Source organism: Triturus cristatus, chromosome 4_1 (genome assembly GCF_964204655.1).
Source record: "Triturus cristatus chromosome 4_1, aTriCri1.1, whole genome shotgun sequence".
Lineage (NCBI taxonomy): Eukaryota > Metazoa > Chordata > Amphibia > Caudata > Salamandridae > Triturus > Triturus cristatus.
Window position 1 is genome coordinate 1,156,011,242 of NC_140585.1, and position 22,312 is coordinate 1,156,033,553.

Consider the following 22,312-nt stretch of genomic DNA (forward strand, 5'->3'; position numbering starts at 1 on the left):
GGTCGAAATCAGGAAGTGTCGGACGCCATTTTGTTTGTTTTCAGTGCGAGAGTGGAAAAGGAAGGTGGCGAACGTGAAAAGGGGGCAGGGTAGAGAGTTCCTGACCCCCTAGCCTTGGTCAGGGGGTCCCTGAAGGACCCCGAAGGCAGAAAAAAACATTTAATTTTTTTTTTTTTTAAATCGCGGAGGTGCGCGCACGGTGTGTGCACGGTGCGTGCACGATGAAAAACCATAAAAAATGTTTTTCTTTTTTAATAAGTAGTTTATTGAAAAATAAATATATTAAAAAAATTATAATACATACATAACTTAGCATTTAAAAAAACTTACAAATTCACTGAAAAAACCATAGGTTTCACACACGTTATAGTTAGGAATTAGCGTTTAAAAAACCTTGCAAATTCACTTAAAAAACCATAGGTTTCACACAGGTTAAAGTTAGGTGGACATTTCCCTCGTAAAAAAACAATGAAATTCCCCCGTTATAGTTAGTTCAGATAACTATAACTCGCGCGACCGCCACTCTATCACAAGGATAATGTAATCAGTGAGGTCATGAGTGATGCCACTGACCATGTCATGAGTGATGTAATATGTGACGTCATGAGCAGTAGATTGCGGGCGCGCGAGTTATAGTTATCTGAACTAACTATAACGGGGGAATTTCATTGGTTTTTTACGAGGGAAATGTCCACCTAACTATAACCTGTGTGAAACCTATGGTTTTTTAAGTGAATATATATACATATATATATACATATATATATACATATATATATATATATATATATATATATATATATATATCCAACCAACAGCAAAATTGTATGTCGTACGCTCTCAGGAAAAACCAAGCAGCAGTCAAGAGTGGTGATCCAAATTTAATCCTACACAACGCGTTTCGGCGACAGCCTTGTTCACGTGAACAAGGCTGTCGCCGAAACGCGTTGTGTAGGATTACATTTGGATCACCACTCTTGACTGCTGCTTGGTTTTTCCTGAGAGCGTACGACATACAATTTTGCTGTTGGTTGGATAATTATCACCGGCACGCTCCGCTGGAGTGTACGCCACCTTCCTATGGGGCCCAGTATTCCAGAAGGAGCTTTGCAACTTTTCGTATATATATATATATATATTATATATATACGTAGATAGATAGATAGATAGATAGATAGATAGATAGATAGATAGATAGATAGATAGATAGATAGATAGATAGATAGATAGATAGATAGATAGATAGATAGATAGATAGATAGATAGATAGATAGATAGATAGATAGATAGATAGATAGATAGATAGATATAGATATATAAAAGCGGCATAACCTGGGCATCCACAGCACTGGTGGCAGGCTCATAATAAAAGTTATGGTGCCATGCACTTTTTGTATTTTCTTCTTCAAATGAAGCACTGGAATCAGACATTACCTTTCTCATGCACCAGAGACAGTAGCACAGTATAATGTACAAAACAAATCAAATGTAACCACACAATTTAAAATCCATAATGGACCTCCTTTACGGAAAGTTAAAATAGGTTACCCAACGTAGAATAATTTCCCCGGGAACAGCAATGTCTCCCTCCTAACTAAGTATGTAATCTTCTTTCTCCACCTGCATTCATACTGGAATGTGAACAGCAGTGCCGGGTTAAACCCTGTGGAGGCCTCTAGGCAGTTGAAATTTCCGGCCCCGTCTCACAAATTGTCTCCTGATACTCAATGCGCCAGATTTTTTACAAACTGGCAGCAGCCAGAAGATGAGCTTTTAAGAGACAAATTGTTATGTGAATCTGATGTCTCTGGTTTATGTACTTTAAGTTGTATTTTGATCCGTTGTCGCAGGGCCCCTACAGGAAGTGGGACCCATATGCCGGTGTCTACTTTGCCTATTTGGTAATCTGGAACATGTGAACAGATATCCAGCACCACAAACTGTCATCCTTTCCAATAAACACTATGTGTTTCTTTTCTCAGGAATCAACTGTCGCAGTCCAGACGCCTCCCAGAGTAGTACTCCGTGTCCCCATAAAAACGTAAGTCGCAGGCAGTGGATGCATTCTCGTATGGTTGTGCTTTAAGGCCCGTGCCTCACTGGATTTTAGTCAATCTCCTGGTGTATGTTTGGATACAAGGGTCAAATAACCATAGAGCCAATACAGTGACTCTACGGCGTATAGTGTAGTAGACGCCACTTTAGCATTCGTTTATCTCTCTTTCTTCTTCTCAAGCGGTAAGGAATTGCCATGCTCAGCAGGTAGGAGCAGAAAAAAGCATCACAAAAATAAAGTTGTCTCTTCAAGTTTCTAAGATGCCCCCCTTCAAGAGAGTCTCACAGGTTCCCTGAGTCTGACTCCTGACATTGCATCACCAGCTTCCACCACCTGGTTCTTGTTTTTCCCACCCATCAGTCTGGCTTTTCAACAATGGTGCTTTCTTTTCCTTTGAATCTGAATAGATCAACTAAAAAAGTGTATAGGCCGGTTTAGAGGTTTCTACTCTATATTTCTGCTTTCTTTTCCTTTGCAGCTCTTTTCCCTTGACATTTCTTATTGGGTAAAAACACAAAGGTATGCTGCGCACCTCGGCCACGCTTAACACTCACGATTGCTTTAATGCAGGTCATGGAATGCACCAGGTCGTTCTCAGGAGCTGCTTCAGATAACATGTATGTTTCATATTTGGGGAATCTTCATACGGTGAATGTTTGTCCTTTAAATGCCAGAGGTCGTCTCATGTCTCTGATAGCCATCTCCTGTCAATGACAATGAAGGGACCAACTTTGAAGGTCTGGATCACCAACCTAATGCCAAGTGTAGTATGTCCCTTGTTGAGGCGCAGTACTTCGGGTGTAGGGGGGTAAAAGGGCACAGGGATAAGTAGACGGAAAATGCGATAGGAGAAATTTCTGTATTTACTTCATCACTTTTTAGGTGCTTGATCTCCAGCATTTCTGGGAACATAGGTAGGTTTTCAGAAGTCCTAATTAGTGGTGGGGTGAACACAGAGGAGTAGCAGTGATATTGAATGACTGGTCATGACTCCACACATGTTTCAAAGAGTTATGGGCCTGATGGACAAACCGATTTTGCAGCTACAAAAAAATAGGGTTTGCAGCAGCAAAATATTTTTGATAATGTACTGAATTCCTTTACCAATTCAGCAAAGCTTTTCTGAATCCCTAACGTGGTTTTGAGACTCATTCCTATAATCACTGGGTGGCATGACATCAACTTTCCCTCCATTTGCAATTCCAAGTGAGTTGCATCAAAAAAATTGTAACTGTAGTTGCAATTGCAAAACATTGATCACTTACACTTCAAACGAGGTGGCAGCTGATTCTCAAAGGGCAAGCTGGCCCTTGCTCTTTGGGAACTGTACCAAACAGGTCACTCTCTGCTCACCCACCAAGCCCCAATAGCTGAAAAATATGTTTCCTATTTAGAAAAGCAAAATCAGGGATGGTGGTCTGCTCTTCCTTGCAGCTCATCATGCCTTTGTGAATTGCCAATCACACAGAGTCGCATGTAGTGACATGCCTAATTAATATTCATCAGGCTGGCCAAACTCGAACAGCCTGTGATGCAACACACCCTATGGGAATATATGTCACATTGTAAAAATTAAACATAGATTGGGAAATGTCAGTGAGCGCTTTGCACCTACATTTGCATTCTGCCTTTTTATAATCAGGCCCTGAGATATTTAGCAACTGTTTACAAGAAAACAAATATCTTAATTTTCAGAGATTGACCACTATAATGTCTACAGCTCTTTTCTTTTTCAGGCCCTCCTGTGTGAGCTTGCTGATATCATTGCATCCGTCGAACCAGTGTGCGGCGCATTAACGGACCAACAGCGTAAGAGCTCGGCCGCAGTGCAGGTGAATGCGATTCCCACTCTGTGCCTTCAAGCTAGCATAGCACGTTGACTCGCTACCACCTCAGACACAAAGCGATACAGTAATGCTAAGACACTGTTGCTTGCTTCCCCATTAATTTAGTGAATTGCCGCCACTAGCCTAATACATAGAAAGAACCACTGTAAGGCTAGTACCCTGCTGCTTGCTTCCAAGTTTTTCTATTCATTAATTAAGTTATTTATTTATTTAGGGGATGATAAGGCATTGCAGTACATAGTTGCTCACTCAATGTGTCAGGAGGAAAGGGGCATTAAGATGCAAGCCCTATTAGCAGATCACTTGCCCTGTATGCCAAAAGCAATCAATGAACATATTCTATAGATTGCCCTACAAGTGCTTCTTCGTTGATGACCTCAAATGATTTGGTTCATCTTGCAGCAGTAAGTTAGCTGTGGAGGTGATCTGTCGTCAGCATCTGACCTTGCATACAAAGGGGCAGATTTATGTTGCCTGGCGCATCCCTGCAAATCAGCAAGGATGCGCCAGGAATGATGCGTCACGCAAGTTTACCCTTGCGCCACACATGATGCGCCGCATTTATAATGCGGCGCATCATGGCGCAGGAATAAACAGATGCGTGACGCATCCAATGGCGTAAGGTTGGCGCAGTGCTTCAGTTGCGTCGCAAGCACGACGCAACTCCAGCACTGTTCCAACCAACCCTATCCCTAACATGGTGCGTCAAGCCTTACGCCTGCTTCAAGCAGGCGCAGGGTTTTGGCGCATCAGCGTTGGGAAAGTGACTCAGTCAAATCTTATAGATTTGACTGAGTCACTTTTCAGGGGCGTTCCTGCGACGGAACGCCCCCCCCTATGTCGACACGCCCACGTGAAACCTGACGCAGGTTTTACGTGGCGCAGGGCTTTACATCGTGACGCATCTCCATAGATGCGTCACGATGTAAATATGGCGCAACGTGGCGCAGGGTTTACACCGCCGCTGCGTCACAAAAGTGACGCAACGGCGGCGTAAAAGTGGCGCATCTCCGACATAGATCTGCCCCAAAGCGCTACAGGGAGGCTAAGATACTGTTGCCTTCCACCACATTCATTAGCTGGTTGACTTTGCTAATGCCACAAGTACTAAGAACAGCAGCAACGATGCCCTTACAATGTCCCTTTGTAGATTTTTCCTACTACTAGATTCATCCAGTGAAGCCGGATAGGGTAAAGGTGATGTGCGTTTTAGATTTCGAAATTAATTTTTAAAGAAAATAACTGTTACTTAAGAAATCTTATCATGTGAATATTTATTGTATTTGTGTTGTCCTATTTGTGTTATTTTCTCAACCATGTTGTAAAAGCTTGCCTTCCAGTGGCTAAGTTTTAAGGGCCCATCCACTGATCATCTATAGCAGAGGCTCTGGGAATGGGTCAGCCGGGATGGAGGGTGCAGTGGTTAAGCCCACAAGCAAACATCCTGCAAAGAAAAATATTTCAAAACCTATTCCCTTTTTCAAAATCTAACACTGGCTGAAAGACAAAAAAATAAGAATGGCTAAAGTTCAGCATGTTCCAGGTGGAAGGCAGGAAGCTCCCTGGACACAGACGCCTCTTTAATTTTCTCCTATGCTTTCCCTACATATATTTATTTTACTCTTTGCTTTACAGTGGCCTAGATTTCTCCTCCCACACTCTGTACGCCGATCAGGTTGTTGGTCTGGTGATTAAACAGTGGGTGTTGTACCTCCGTTTAATCCTAGCTTATGGCTTGCAATGTTCGTACTTATTTACAGTGGGTTTTTAAACCCAAAGGTTTCTTGGTGCTAACTCAATGAAGCAAACCAAACCATGGGAGACTCAAAAGTAGAAAGGAGTTATTCTTACTCAAATATAGATGGTTCTCCATAGTTTGGAGCAGTGCTTAATTTGCGCCGGTGCTTTCCGGTGCTTAGCCCCGGCTCTTAATTATCATGGCCGGGTCTACGCATCGTCTGCGCACGCCACCATTGATGTTTTTAAAAATGTACCTTTATTGTACTCGATGCAGCCACAGGCCCGCTGCGTGTTTTTCACGTATCCCGCCAAGTGTGAGTCACAGTGTCACGGCGTTTAGTGTTGCGACGACTCACTTCTTAATCCCTTGGCCTGCAGGCAGCCCTGCCCAAGTTCAAGAGAATAATCAAATTAATAATAAATATAATATGTTATCATCATGGCGACCTTAGTTTAGTCAGTGCAGACGCAGGGTTCACTGTTTGCGACTTGCCAGTGGGCGGGCCGCGGAAGTTTGCAACACACACACTGATATATTTTAGCAGGCCGTGGGGCCGGGCTAGAGGTTCTGATGGGGTAGGGGCTGTGCGCGCGGTAGCGCGCGCACAGTTTTTTCACTTTGCCACCAGTTGCCACGTCCCAGCATAACCACCGCAGCTCCCCACAAGTCATCGGCGAAGTTAAGTCAGACCGGCAGGCCCGACCCGACCCGACCGACGACGATAAGGGCAGAGCTGGGCAGCCTGTGTGCAGGCATCGATCAACTGTCTGGCAGCCAGTAGTACTACAGTACTGACGGACTGGCACTGGCAGATTGTGGTCTGGACTGGTAGCAAGCAGGCAGCACCAGGCCGTTCGGCCCAATCAATCATAGTACGTACGCACTAATTAAACCAAAGGCACATGGCAGTGCAGTGCAGCCAGCAGTGTGTCCCTGGCGAGTCGACCGGCCCACCACGAGTAACGGTAAGATTAGAAGTTAAGCACTTTTAAGCTTAGCAGTAATTGTAAATTAAATAACTTTAATACTAGTAGCTAAGCGAAGCCAACTAACTAGGGATGCCAATGCATTGCCATTACCGACCTTGCCAAAATCAACTCTGTTTTTTTTTTGGTAGCATGATGGTCCGGTTGTAACTTGTAAGATCACTGGCGTGGACCGTGGGACTGGAGGCAGGCAGGCTGCAGGCAGCTCACCTCCAGCAGCTCCATAATATATTTACATATGACGATTATTAGGATGCTCATAGTCCGATGTCTGTGATTCATTCAGTTTCACTTTCACTGTCTGAATGCCAGACCAGTGGCTGCCTGACCTAATAGTAGAAGCCGCCACCCCCGCCGGCCATAGCGCTACGCTTTAATTTAGGATAGCAATCAGCAGACCTCGGGTGCATTTGGCTCATTGGCTGGCTCTCATAGAGGGAGTGGTGGTCCATGAGATGGGCGGCGGTGCCGAGTGCAGTGAAATTCACATTTATGCCATAATGAGCACCTCTTTATAACCTATATATGTCAATAAGTCAGCAACAGTTTTAGATAACAATGAAAACTGCAATGTGTTGCCACTTTTGAAGCAATTCCACAAAATAGAAATACATTAAATATTATAGGGCAAACCATGGAGATATAAAACAATGTTTTTGGGCCTTCTATTTTCTGAAATGTAGATGGACATGGCTTAGGAAGTGACGGCTGCTATAGCAATATTGTGCACCGCAGTGGAGCACACTGCTGTTCTATTCTGTGAGCTAAGTTATCACTCCTCTATTAGCTGCTGAGCAAACTAGCCTGTGCCTTTGACAGTCACAAACCTTGTCACAGCTTTCGTCTGTGAATGTTCCCGGTAGGTATTGCCCAGGTCTGAGCAAAGCAAAATTAAGCATTTTGGGATTCTATAGATGTTTGATATACCACTGTAGTATAGATAACTGCAGTTTTATAAGCGCAATGTAATGAAAGGTTTAGCATTGCAAGCCATATTCATATCAACGACGCAGTGAATTATGATATAACTTTTTCAGTTACATTATCATATCTAAAGAAAATTCATTTTTAGTAACCGTGTGCTATTGTACTTTGTTTTAATGCACGTTTACATTGTTAATATCAATTAATAGTAACTTGAAACTGCTAATCAGTTCCGTGTTAACACTTTCTCCATTTCCATGCCACCAAATGCAAGTCAGCTGAAACAAGCCTGCGTTAGTCCGGCTGGATCTTTGTTCCACCGCTCAAAGGATGGCCCCAATAGAAAGACATAGCTTCTCTTGAGTCACGAACTCTCGGGTTTATATTTAACTAAGGTGCGTAGGAGAGAAGGTTCGCCGGTCAAATCCTTGACAATCGTGCTTTAGAATTTAAAGGAGATCCCTTTTATTCAGGAAACACACAGCGCAGCACTAGCATCAGGGTGAATCATTCCGTGTTCAACTGCAGTTAGAGCAGTTTTATGCAAGTGCATTTTGACTCTTTGTCATGTGCTGCCTGCGAGACCGCATGTTTAATGTGAGTACTGGTCAAGCATCCTCTCAACACAACTGCAGCTCCGGTGGAGCAAAAGTCTCCGACCTAGGCTACACAGGAAATTCCTGCTCACTCAGCGCTATCGAGATGAACATGCATTACCTACACTCTCTGGTTGTTTAAGCAGCACGTGCAATGCCCCTCCCTGCCCCGTAGATTGTTTCTTGCTGCCAGTCGCCGCATTCTTGTAATATAGTGCCGAATGCGATACACGTACATCCGCAGGGCCTACCCTTAACCGGAAGACAGTGGCTGGCTACTACACCCCGCGCCCCTCTGGATGGGTCTCTTTCCCTTACAGAACCGGAGGACAGAGGCAATACACCCCTCGCACCTCTCATGGTGGGGCTGCCCCTCGGAACACCTTATAATCTCGTCTGCTTTGAAGGGCGCCTGTACCCTCCCTGGCGGTTGGAATGTGCCACTGAGAGGTATGATTTATAACACTGAGAGACCCCTATCAAAACCTTACTATGAGGAAGGCTCCCTTTCTGAAATTCAGATCAGGTATTATATTTGACTTTTAGCAGTGCGGTTGAAGATGTGGGTGGACCTAATAGAGTAAGTGGGTGGAGACAGAAAAAAGTGGGTGTGGCCTCTGACAAACATTTGAGCACCTGCACTTCACATTTTACAAATGAAGCACTGGTTTGGAGATCATGAGGAAGCAGTAGGTGGCAAGAGTGAAAAAGACACCTCTCGCTTGCACTGCCTAAGGAAGTGAAAACACATAGAATTCATTGCTACATTAACAGAAAGGATTATGTAGTATATGTTTTAGATCGCGCCTTTCCAAACTGCGGGGAGGCTCTGAGCACTACCTGTAAGGTGATGCTCAGCACCTTTAAAAGAAGCTGCTGCAACATCCACAACCAGAGAAAGGTTTGATGAAGAGGTGCGGCAACTCAGAGTTGTGACAGTCAAACAAAGGAGGAACCATTATATTTCGAGGTACCCAAAGTTGGGATGTTCATTGCTAGAATCCAAAAGTGATGATATAGCTCCATTAACTAGAGAATATTTGCCCACAAGCATATGGCAGGTTAGATTGTCTTCAATATCTGGAACTGATGGGAACATGATGCAGACACAGTTGTGTCTTGAGAAAATGGACATTAGTCTTCACATCCAGGTATTTTTGCTCATGCTGCAGGAATGGGGCATCATCCCAGTTCTTATTTCCTAAATGCATGTCCCCATTAAACTTCCCCGCAGCCCACCTCCATCACCTCCATCTTGTCAAGATTCAGTCGGTGAGTGACAACCAATCACTGATTGCCAGAATACGGGGAATGGAACGGGATCTGAAGAGTGGCTGATGCCATCACTGTATGGGCACAATAGAAACAATGGGATGGATGAGCTGGGCCAAAGACAATAGAAACAATGGGATGGATGAGCTGGGCCAAAGACAATAGAAACAATGGGATGGATGAGCTGGGACGAAGACAATAGAAACATTGGGATGGATGAGCTGGGCCAAAGACAATAGAAACAATGGGATGGATGAGCTGGGCCAAAGACAATAGAAACAATGGGATGGATGAGCTGGGACGAAGACAATAGAAACATTGGGATGGATGAGCTGGGCCAAAGACAATAGAAACAATGGGATGGATGAGCTGGGCCAAAGACAATAGAAACAATTGGATGGATGAGCTGGGCCAAAGACAATAGAAACAATGGGATGGATGAGCTGGGCCAAAGACAATAGAAACAATGGGATGGATGAGCTGGGACGAAGACAATAGAAACATTGGGATGGATGAGCTGGGCCAAAGACAATAGAAACAATGGGATGGATAAGCTGGGCCAAAGACAATAGAAACAATGGGATGGATGAGCTGGGCCAAAGACAATAGAAACAATGGGATGGATGAGCTGGGACGAAGACAATAGAAACATTGGGATGGATGAGCTGGGCCAAAGACAATAGAAACAATGGGATGGATAAGCTGGGCCAAAGACAATAGAAACAATGGGATGGATGAGCTGGGCCAAAGACAATAGAAACAATGGGATGGATGAGCTGGGCCAAAGACAATAGAAACAATGGGATGGATGAGCTGGGCCAAAGACAATAGAAACATTGGGATGGATGAGCTGGGCCAAAGACAATAGAAACAATGGGATGGATGAGCTGGGCCAAAGACAATAGAAACAATGGGATGGATGAGCTGGGACGAAGACAATAGAAACATTGGGATGGATGAGCTGGGCCAAAGACAATAGAAACAATGGGATGGATGAGCTGGGCCAAAGACAATAGAAACAATGGGATGGATGAGCTGGGACGAAGACAATAGAAACATTGGGATGGATGAGCTGGGCCAAAGACAATAGAAACAATGGGATGGATGAGCTGGGCCAAAGACAATAGAAACAATTGGATGGATGAGCTGGGCCAAAGACAATAGAAACAATGGGATGGATGAGCTGGGCCAAAGACAATAGAAACAATGGGATGGATGAGCTGGGACGAAGACAATAGAAACATTGGGATGGATGAGCTGGGCCAAAGACAATAGAAACAATGGGATGGATGAGCTGGGCCAAAGACAATAGAAACAATGGGATGGATGAGCTGGGCCAAAGACAATAGAAACAATGGGATGGATGAGCTGGGCCGAAGACTAAACATACACAATAAACATGATCGGTGACAGACGAGCCATGGGGAGGACCCTATTTTGGGTTTGACATAGCTCTGTGCTTAACAGTAGAAAAGAAACTGTTAAATGGTAGCGGCAGTTTCAGTCGATAATCTTTCAAGGATTTGCCCGGCGGTAATCGCCTCTCATACCACTCGATGATTTACCAATAAAAGAGGCAGGCGCCGGAGACTGGAAGGCAGGAAACAAAGTTTTATTCCGTCGGAGCAGAACACATCAGATCAGACAGCAAGGTATCGTCACGAGGTGCTCTAACTGCATCTCTGAGACCTGGTCTCTTATACACTGGTTTATTGCTTTATTACATATAGTACATTCTTGAGATTCCCTTGATGCCTGAAAGAACATCCCCTGAAGCCCCGGCTCAGATCCGATCCCACACATAGATACAGTAGAAGTTCCCACCCTACCCGCAGTGGGAGATGGCTATCGCGCAGCAGGGAATTCCGCTAATTCCCGGGGGTGTGTGCAACTGGCCGGGTCTCAGGGGGTAGGGGCTTTGATCTACTGTAATCCCTTTGATGTGGGGTGTTTCCCTTACAGTAGGGGCAGTAAACTGCATCCGCAGGGCTAGGTGATGGCCTGGGACCAGTTCAGACAATGGGGCGCAGAGGAAGGGGGTTATCAAAGGAGAGGCATGACCATGTATGGGTTGTCGGTTGGAAGTGGTTCCGTAGCAGGGTCGCGCAGAAGGAGAGGGTTTATGGCCTGTATGAGAGAGCGGGGGTGGCCGGCGCGCGGGGGATGCTTGCAGCGCCAAGGGAAAACGCTGGCGGTCGAGAGTGAGCGGGGAGAGAGCGGGGTGCCTAAAATGGCGGCCGTGCATTCGTTGTGCGTGGCGCTGGGGAGAGGCAAGATGGCGCAGATAATGTTCAGTTTGCACGCTAAATTTCCACAGTCCTCCCTTTTAACATGTCTCGCCAGCTTGCCTAGTTTGGATCTATCCCCATAATACCCCGTACCTCCACCTCGTTCAGAGCTTTCATCCGCTCAGTTTCAAAGTCCAAAGTCTTAGGGCAGATGCAGTTCATAAAAAGCGAACATAAAGGTGGCAGACACTGAATCCCCAAGCAACATCCACATAGTAACACAATCGGTATCAGGATAAATGAAAACAGTCTCCATCCCCAACCTTTAATAGTGTCCCAAAACCAACTCCCCAGTGACCATTCTTCTTGTTCTTGATGAACCTCTGCGGACAGTCTGTGGAGATGTTCAATTGCTTTGTAGACTGAGGGTGAGTTATCCGGTACGTAGGTACAACAGCTGGACCCAATGATGCGGCATGCTCCTCCACGATCTGCCAGAACCACGTCTAGAACAAGGCGGTTCTGGAGAGCCACCAGGCGGACGGCCTGAAGCTCAGCGGTGTTGTTGGCGAGGGCGCCAGCTGTAATGTTCATTGCCGTTTCGACTGCCTGGGTTAAGTGGCGGATGGCACGGCTGTTTGCCATCGGACCCCAGAGTGGAACAAGGCCTTTGACTGCGTCCATGAACTGTGCTCCGGTGGAGTCGGCCTGCACAATGTCTTTGGCCCGTTTCTGTCGGTGATGGTTTGCTGGAGCCACATACGTCGGAGGAAGGACAAAGGCGATGTAGCAGGTGCCTCCCCAACCTTTCGGAAGCCAGGTGTAGGCCTTAGTACCACAGACGAAGTACATATTCGGGGAGGCAACAAAGGAGGGTGGGTCAACTGAGTCCAATGTTCGGGTGATGAGGCAGGAGCTGTGGCCCACCAGCTGTGCCCCCAGGCCTTCGAGGCATACAGACCCAGTGATGTTGATGACGGACAGGGCCACTGTTAGGGTGGCGGCCGTCCGTTTCCGGAGGTAAGAGAAGGTGGGTCTGGCTGGATTGTTGAACACTTGCATTTCAACTCGTTCTTTGGCAGGGATGTCCATGTGAAAGGAAGTGTTCGATCTCAGAGGGCAGAAGAGGGCAGAAGTTCTTCCAGTTTTGTTCAGCCAGAACCCATGGTAAAAGTGTGACATGGTTCTGCCGGAAGTGGCATTGTCCTTGTAGCTTTCTTGCAGGAGGATTAGCCAGGCGAGGCAGGAACCATGGACAGAAAAAGGTGAAGGGATGAAAGGGATAGAGTGTCCAGTGGCGTGTGGTAGCAGTCCACAGATCCAGCAATTAGTGGCGTTGGTAGCAAGATTGTGTTGGTGGAGCAACTGCACAAAAGAGTTATTCCAGAACTCCTTACGCCTTTCTCGGAGTTGGGGTGAAAGCGAGATCAGATGATGTTCTTTCGTGGTGGTAGGTTGAACGGTGGTCAGTAATGTCTTATGAGCGGGTGTGCTCTCTTCCATGATCCAGAAGGTGACCATGAGGAGAAGGCAAAAGAGAAGGGTAATGAAAAGTGCAATAGTCTTTAAGCTGTGCATTCGGTCAGTCTTTGGGTTTCTGTAGTGGATCTTCGGACGTCCGGTTGCTTCCATCATCTTCATGTCGGGCGCTTCCATCACCTTCAAGAGACTCGGTAGCGGGCAGAACCACAGACTTTGTTTTAGTTTCTCTCCTGGTGGCCTTTTAGGTGACTAGGCTACCGTTCTGAGATTTCCACTTAGCCTGTGGTCTGCTTAGCCGAAGTTCTCTCCTTTCGTCGCAAGTTATACCCTTCTTTGGATGGCACAGTGGGATCGGGATATTCAATCAACTCAAGTGTCTCTGTATCCGGGCCGCGGTTCAGGGATGGTCGGTCTTTGTCCAGTAGTTCCTCTTGGGTGGTGATGTTGTCCGTGGTTGTCAGGGTCGGTGATACCTTCTTGCAGTGGTGTGCATGCAGCCAATTGCGTTTCCCCTCCACTCGAAGAGCTGTTCGGGTGGTGATCAGGACTTGCAGGGGGCCCGTCCACCGGGGCTCCAGACTCTTGGTGCGCTGGAAGTTACGCACTAAGACGAAGTCACCGGGTTGGATGTCGTGTCCCGGGCCCCTGGAAACATCGGGAATGGCGTGCAGCACCTGCTGGTGGATAACAGACAATGTCTTAGTTAGGTTATACAAATAGTCAGACATGAGGACGTCCGGGACGTCGTGGATGGATGATGGTTTTGGTGCAGTCCAAAGGTTCATGGGCCGCCCAAAGACGACCTCGTAGGGGGTTAAGTGGTGTTTGGTGGGGGTGGAACGCATTGATAGCAATGCTAGTGGGAGAGCGTCTGGCCATCTTAGTCCTGTGGTGGCGACTATTTTTGCTATCTTAAGCTTCAATGTGGCATTGTGTCGCTCAACCAGGCCTGCAGATTGGGGATGGAAGACCGCATGGAACTTCTGTTTTACACCCAACCCTTTTAAGATGAGTTGGATAACTTCGGCTACGAAGTGGGGGCCATTGTCGCTCCACAAAATTCGACAAAGGCCGTATCGGGGGAAGAATTCCTTCAGTAGTACTTTTGCGGTAGTCATAGCGGTGTTATCATGGGTCGGGTAGGCTTCCACCCACTTGCTGAAGGCACATACAACGACAAGCACATACTTTAAACCTTGGCACCTTTCTAGCTGGACGTAGTCCATTTGTAGGACTTCAAAGGGGTGATTGGGGACCCCAAACCCTCCCCGGGGTACAGCAGTTCCTTTCCCAGGGTTGTGTTGGAGGCATACTAGGCATTGTTGGACCAGACGTTTGGCTGAGTCCGGTATTCTGTCGTTGTGCCAGACTTTGGAGATGAGTTCGGTCATGGGGGCAGACCCTATGTGTGCGGGGGAGTGTGCCATGGTCAGCATGGGGATCAAGTATGAGTCGGGTAGCAGCCATTTGTTCGAGTCTTTAGTTCGCCAACAACCGTCATCGTCCTTCAATCCTACCCGGGCCCATTCAGTTAATTCGTGTGGTGTGCTGGCTAGTTGGATATCCCTAATCGTTTCCCTAGCATCCTTCCATTTCTCAGTTTGTGACCTGGTCACGTACATACGGGTCGTGGACCTATTCTCGGCTGTGGTTCGGGCAGTAATGTCAGCTAGTGCATTTCCCTGACCTATAATGTCTGTCACCTTCTTGTGTGCCTGGCATTTGATCACAGCTAACCGTGTGGGGAGGAGGACTGCTTCGGTCAGGGCAGAGACTAGGTCTCCATGCAGGATGGGTGTGCCATGAGAAGTCAAGAATCCCCTCTCTTTCCATAAGAGCCCGAAGTGGTGAACTACCCCAAAGGCATACTGACTGTCTGTGTAAATGTTTGCGGTTGTCCCTGCTGCCAGGATGCAGGCTCGTGTGAGGGCAATTAGTTCAGCCGCCTGTGCGGATCGCTGTGTGATGCGGGCCGTCTCAACAACTGTTCGAGCTGTGGTGACTGCATAGGCAGCTGAGGTGGTGCCATCAGGGAGCTTGATGCATGAGCCATCCACCCACAGTTCTCCGTCAGGGTTCGGGAAGGCAGTATCCCGGAGGTCAACCCTACTCTTGGTCTGTTCGTCGGTGAGGGTCACGCAGTCATGTATAGGGGACGCATTGGGGTCAGTGTCAGGGAGAGGTAGTAGAGTGGCTGGATTCAGAGTGGTGCATCGTTTCAATGTGATGTGGGGTGCAAGCAGAGTCAGTTCGTACCCAGTCAGTCGTGCGCTAGTCAGGTGTTGAGTTTTGGTTTGGTTCAGGAGGGTATCAACAGCATGGGGCACCAATACAGTGAGGGGGTTCGAGAGCACGATCCCCTCACTTTGTCGGATAGAGACAGCAGCGGCGGCTACTGCTCGAAGGCAGGCGGGCAAGGCTCTGGCTACGGGGTCGAGAGTGGCAGAGAAGTAGGCACAAGGGCGTTGTTTAGGGCCTATGGACTGGGTTAGGACAGACAATGCGCATCCCTCCCTTTCGTGGGTGTAGAGGGAGAAAGGTTTAGTGTAGTTTGGGGTTCCTAGGACTGGGGCTGAGCAGAGGGCATCCCGTAATTCTTTGAAGGAGGATTGGCATTCGGGTGTCCAGGGGAGGGGGAAGGGGGTATCTTTAGCCAGCAGGGAAAGCAGAGGTTTTACGATAAGACTGAAATTTGGCAACCACTGACGACAGAAGGAGGTGAGGCCCACTAGGGACCGCACTTGCTTCTGAGTTTTGGGAACAGGGGTTTCTAGGATGGTTTGAATTCGGTCAGGGGTAAGTTTCCTCCCGTCTTTGGATAGTAGGTGGCCTAGATACGTTACTTGGGGCTGGCAGAATTGCAATTTCTTTCTGGAGACCTTGTGACCGTTCTCCGCAAGGAAGCGGAGGAGGTGAATGGTGGCTGTGACGGCAAGTGGAGTGGTGTCGGCCGCCAAAAGAATGTCATCGACGTACTGTATCAACGCCACTCCATCGGGTAGTTGGACTGCATCTAGTTGCCTCTTGAGGGCCTGGCTGTAAATACTGGGACTCTCAGTGTAACCTTGGGGTGCCCTACAGAATCTGTACGAACGGGCTTTTAAAGTGAAGCCGAACAGGTAGCGGCTGTCTGGGTGGATGGGGATGGAAAAGAATGCGTTCTTGAGGTCAATGACAGTAAAGATGGTGGCGGTGGATGGAATCAGGGTGAGGATGGTGGTGATGTCTGAGACTACGGGGTACTGGGGTATGACTACTTTGTTAACCTCTCGCAAGTCAACAATGAAACGGTAGGCTTTCTCATCCCCCTCGCCTTGCTTCTTTACAATGGGTAGGATAGGGCTGTTGCAAACATTACTCGCTACTTCTTCTACCACTCCTGCCTCGACCAGGGACTCGATGATTTCCACCAATGCCTTCTCGCCTTCGGGGGATATCCGATACTGAGGAAGCTTTGGGAGCACTGCGTCCGGTCGGACGGTTATGTGTACCGGGTCGATCACCATGCGCCCTACATCTGAGTTGGTTTTAGCCCATAGATGTGAAGGTAATGTGTCGAGTAGGGACATATCGGCATCGGTTATAGAGAGCATACGCCGAGTGTGACAGGGTCTGGACAGATCTGGGTTATCGTGTAGGATGACTCGAACTCCGTCTGGGGAGCATCTGATAGTGGCTCGAAAATGTTTTAGCAAATCAAGTCCCATAATAGCATCGGGGGTGTTGGAGGAGAGCAGAAAGGTCGTGTCAGTGGTGTTATCTTCTAAATCAAAGGGGATTGGTGCTGATAAGGGGTTAGTGGAGGGCGTTCCGTCAAAGCCTATTGAGGTTACGTGTGAGCCAGACAAGGGTGCCCTAGGAATCAGTCGTTTAGATAACGCACTACGTGTCGCCCCAGTATCTACCAGGAATGGAGATTTTGTGCCCAAGACCTTAGCGGTGACGTAAGGACCTTGCTGGTCAACACGGAGTTCGACTGGATCCCTCCCTTGCCCCTGGCGGTCCTATGCGAAGTCATGAGTGCTTTCATAGTCGGACTGTTGACACTGGTTTTGTCGGGGGCGATCAAAGGTGTTTGATCTGCCTGGCCTGTCGTTGATGGCGTCGTTCGTGTGCCCTCGTTCCCGTCCTCTATTTCTGTGGTCATATGCTGTGTCTCTGGGGTTCCTATTTTTATTCATTTCCAGAAGGACCGGGCACTGGGATTTCCAGTGTCCGAACCCTCTACAGAACGCACATTGGTTCCCATCTAAGTCTCTCCGTCCGTTGTAGGGCGTAGGTGTATGGTCTCTAGGGGGTAGCTTTCTAGGGGCGGTTGGTTGGTAATTCTCTTTTGGGGGTTCCCTTCCTATGGTCACCCCCTGCAACTGTGCTATCATCACCCTCTCCTTTAATTCCTTTTTCTTCTTCTCTGACGCCCTATCGTTCTCGTTCTTCTGGTTTTCGTAGTATTGGGCCATCTGGAGAATTGCTGCGGGTTTGGAGGCTGCCCAACTACTCTCGCTGGTCTGTAACTTCTGGGAAACTTCTGGCGACAGACCCTTTACATAATTCTGGACAAAGAGGTGGTGTCCGGTTGCGGTGGTCATGTCTTGGCCACTGTAATCGGAAAACACAGTCTCGAATCGGGAGAAGTATTCAGACACATCTTCCTGGGGTTTCTGGCGGCAAGCTGTCACTATCGACCAGTCTACCTTTCTTTCTGGGATTAGAGTCTTCAGTTTTTGTACAATCTTGTCTGGGAGCTCTAAGATGGCTTTCGGGGGTTTCTGTCCTGGCTCTCGCTGTTTATCTATGGTATCGAGTTGTACCCAGGTATATCCGAACGGCTCAGCGTGGTCAACTTTCCGGATTTGTTTCCACACATCAGCCGGCAAACATAGCCCAAAGAACAAGTCGATATCTGCTAACGTCATTATCGTTGAGCCTAAGGCTGTGCCTAATTCAGTGTAGAAGGCAGTCGGGTTCTTTCTCAAGTCGGGTAGGGTCTTTCTAAAGGTCAAAATATCTTGCCGGTCCCACGGCTGGTAGACCCAGTTATATACAACCCTTCCCTTCGCATCTTGGTGGTTGATGTCGTCGTGTGTTCCCTGACCCCGTGGGGGGACCCAGTAGGGGGCAGCTTCTTTAATGGGCATCATGGCATCGGCCCTTCCTCCCTGGGGCTTAGTTGCCATGGGGGTTTCCGTTGTGGTTGTCTGTCCATGTTCTTTAAGGTGTCGGTAGACCTCGAGTGTACGAGTGAAGAGGTTCGTTACATCGCCCTCTCTTTCTTCCCCAATGTCTACCTTCCTATATAGGGCCGCTAGGCCTTCGGGACCTTTATCGTGGTACCTATTCTCATATGTATTCAGGGTGCGATAACAGAGCCGTACGACGAAGTGTCGTCTGCGGCTGTCGGCATACGATTTATACACGTCCGTTATATACTCCTCACTTTCTTTTCGCTCCACCAGCGTCCCTACTATCTTGTCAATTCCTGCTCGTTCATCTTTAGTTAACCGATTCATTCTGGTGGACTCTTTCTTTCCTATCTCATGGTCGTCTAGCGTTGTAGTCGACGTTAGGTTCAGTACAAGAGGCTCAGCCGGCGCGGAGGCCGTGAGGGCCGAGGCCCCTGTACTGCTTTCGTTCGTGTTCGGGGGTTGTGGGTGTTGCACTACCGATTGGGAGGGTGCATACGGAGGGGGCATGTAAATGGTCGGGGGACCTAACAGTAATTCGTCATTCGTTTGCTGCTTGGAGGACAATACAGGGTAGAGCAGAGAAGGGGTCCTAACAGCGTACTGGCCTGAGGTTTCGGGCTCCTGTCTTAGTTTAGTTTCCCTTCTCTCTTTTATGTCTTCTTCTAACTTTTTAGCGGCAAGGTGAGCTGCCTTTCGTAATTCCTTTTCTGCTTTTACTTCTTCCCTCTTTTTCCGTTGCGTTGCTTCTTTGCGCCACATGCCGATACTGTCAAGCATAGTAGGCGTCGTCTTATTGCTATGCAGAGCTATTTCTAGTGCTTCTATCTTATGGTCGTCGAAGGATCCCATCAGTGGCCACTGACTTTCGGGGTCCTTCTTGGTATATTTATGCCACAGCTTGCTATAAGCTACGGCGACTAGTCCATATTTAGTGAACATGTCCTTATTAGGGGTGCCCTCCAGTGGAGCCGGATGGTTCACCTCTAATAAGCGGTCCGGGCAGAACCAACTACCAATCAGTGGGGAGAAGATAGGCATGACGGGTTTCAACGGGGACAAAAGTCAGCACTACCTATCTTTTCGCTGCTTGCAAAGACTAGACAGAATATCTCTATTCTTCGTTATTTGTAAGCAGAGAATACCTCCAAAGAACCAATATCGAACAACTAGTGTTCGGACAATCAATCAATCAATCAATGGGGAGATAAAGATAGGCACGACGGGTTTCAACGGGGACAAAAGTCTGCGTTACCAACCCTTCACTATTTGCAAAGACTAGACAGAATATTCCTATTCTACGTTATTTGCAAACAGAGAATATCTCAAAAAGTACTATTCTTCAAAACAATCAATGTTCGGACAATCAATCAATGGGGAGATAAAGATAGGCACGACGGGTTTCAACGGGGACAAAAGTCTGCGTTACCTACCCTTCACTATCTGCAAAGGGAGAGAGAGAGAGTATTCCTACTCCTCCCCGTTTGTAGACAGCGAATATCTCAAAAAGAACAATCAATGAGCAATACTAGTATTCAAACAATCAATCAATTATTTCGCACTTTTGTCGTATTTCACGACCTTACCCGGACCGCATGGACAGTTTCTCGTCTTCCGCCTCCAGCGCCCGATCGTCCTCTATTCTCCGTATTTGCCGCGGCACTCCTGATGGTTCCCAGTCAGGACCGTAGATCACTCGAGAGAGGTCTGCTCGGAACCAGTGAAGTTCGGATGATCGGCTGCCAGACGAGGATCTATTGGGCAGGAGCTCTCCCGATCGTTGCAGTCGTTCACTCTGTCGTCGGGACCTCTCCCACTGGATCCACGTGTCGCTGATGGGCCCCACGTTTGGGACGCCAATTGTTAAATGGTAGCGGCAGATTCAGTCGATAATCTTTCAAGGATTTGCCCGGCGGTAATCGCCTCTCATACCACTCGATGATTTACCAATAAAAGAGGCAGGCGCCGGAGACTGGAAGGCAGGAAACAAAGTTTTATTCCGTCGGAGCAGAACACATCAGATCAGACAGCAAGGTATCGTCACGAGGTGCTCTAACTGCATCTCTGAGACCTGGTCTCTTATACACTGGTTTATTGCTTTATTACATATAGTACATTCTTGAGATTCCCTTGATGCCTGAAAGAACATCCCCTGAAGCCCCGGCTCAGATCCGATCCCACACATAGATACAGTAGAAGTTCCCACCCTACCCGCAGTGGGAGATGGCTATCGCGCAGCAGGGAATTCCGCTAATTCCCGGGGGTGTGTGCAACTGGCCGGGTCTCAGGGGGTAGGGGCTTTGATCTACTGTAATCCCTTTGATGTGGGGTGTTTCCCTTACAGTAGGGGCAGTAAACTGCATCCGCAGGGCTAGGTGATGGCCTGGGACCAGTTCAGACAATGGGGCGCAGAGGAAGGGGGTTATCAAAGGAGAGGCATGACCATGTATGGGTTGTCGGTTGGAAGTGGTTCCGTAGCAGGGTCGCGCAGAAGGAGAGGGTTTATGGCCTGTATGAGAGAGCGGGGGTGGCCGGCGCGCGGGGGATGCTTGCAGCGCCAAGGGAAAACGCTGGCGGTCGAGAGTGAGCGGGGAGAGAGCGGGGTGCCTAAAATGGCGGCCGTGCATTCGTTGTGCGTGGCGCTGGGGAGAGGCAAGATGGCGCAGATAATGTTCAGTTTGCACGCTAAATTTCCACAAAACTAGTATTTTCGGTTCTGAAGAAAAGAGTGCATCGAAGTCAGTCCTCGCTCCATCAGACAGATCATCTGTCAGGTGAGCTACCCAGACAGACCGGCTTATGGTGTCATGGGTTGGACCTATTTTATTTCAAGACTTAACTCACCGTGCTCTTGAGATGGAGGCCATCCATATAGCAAGTTGGAAAATCTATTACGATAATATAATTTTCTAACTTCTTTTATATTCAGAATTAAATACAACTGAAAGTGTGATACCAAAATCCAAGGGGCATATTAACAAGGGCTGGTGATAACATTATCGTCACTTTAGCATCCGTTTTCAGGTGAAAAGCGGCGATAATTCTATCGCAATATCATCAAGGACACGCTAGCGCATGTTTCCTTGACTTAACGCCTGTTTCCAGCACGCCTAACTTTGCATCTCTAATGAAATGCAAAGTGGGCATTACTGGGCATACCCCTAACGGACTACCTTGTAAAATATCGCGAAATGTACATCAGGATATTTACAAGGATGCCCACGCATTTTTGCAGATCTTAGTTTTTGGCGAAAACCGCGGTTTTCGCCAAAAACTAACGTCTGCAAAAATGCAGGCTTAAATATACCTAACAATGAGGGTGGATTATGCTGATACGACTACAGGGTCGTATCAGCAAGGTTATCGCCATTTTCCATGGAAAATCGCTGGAAAACCAGCGAAGTTCCATGGCAAACACCGCTATCACTGGGAAATTATCGCCATTGCGCTATGCATTGGTAATACAGCGATAGCATGGCGATAATTGCAAGCGATAGCCGGCGATAAAAAAAATCTCGCTAAGAGCGGCCAGCGATAATTATCGCTGCCGCTTGATAATATGCCGCCAAGTTCTTTGCAATTCTGTTTCTAACATCTTGTGTTAAGTCTTCTTGCTCATCAGAACATCACATTTAACCAACACAGCAACCCTTCATCAGAGCTGTGCACAGCTACATTTTTCGCTATGAGATCATCGAGGTGGCCCTAGATCACTACATAGTGGGCAGTTATTAGTTGGTATTATTACTCTTTAAATGTGCCCCCTTTGTACGATCGACTAAATCAGCGGCATGTGTTTCTGCCTCAAATACTTTATGGATCGCCTATTAAACCTTTGGTTAACATATCTAGATTACTGAGTATGGTAAATGCAATTGCAGCTTCAAGTAAGGTGCACCTATTTGTAAATGCTACAACCAATAAAACATGTTTTGAGGACCCTCCCTTTTTTGATGTTTTCACTGGGAATGAAGGGGAAGGTGACATCTCAGAAGCT

At 47.5% G+C, this 22,312-nt stretch overlaps 1 protein-coding gene across 3 annotated transcripts in view; it reads left to right on the forward strand.

Annotated features, from left to right (window-relative positions):
- Positions 1-22,312, forward strand: part of ADGRE5 (adhesion G protein-coupled receptor E5) — a 181,031-nt gene that overhangs the window by 119,311 nt on the left and 39,408 nt on the right. For all 3 annotated transcript variants that reach the window (XM_085654302.1, XM_085654303.1, XM_085654301.1), the window contains 2 exons: positions 1,983-2,041; positions 3,793-3,888. In XM_085654302.1, coding sequence (XP_085510428.1) covers positions 1,983-2,041; positions 3,793-3,888 — 155 coding nt within the window. The remainder of the gene's footprint in view (positions 1-1,982; positions 2,042-3,792; positions 3,889-22,312) is intronic.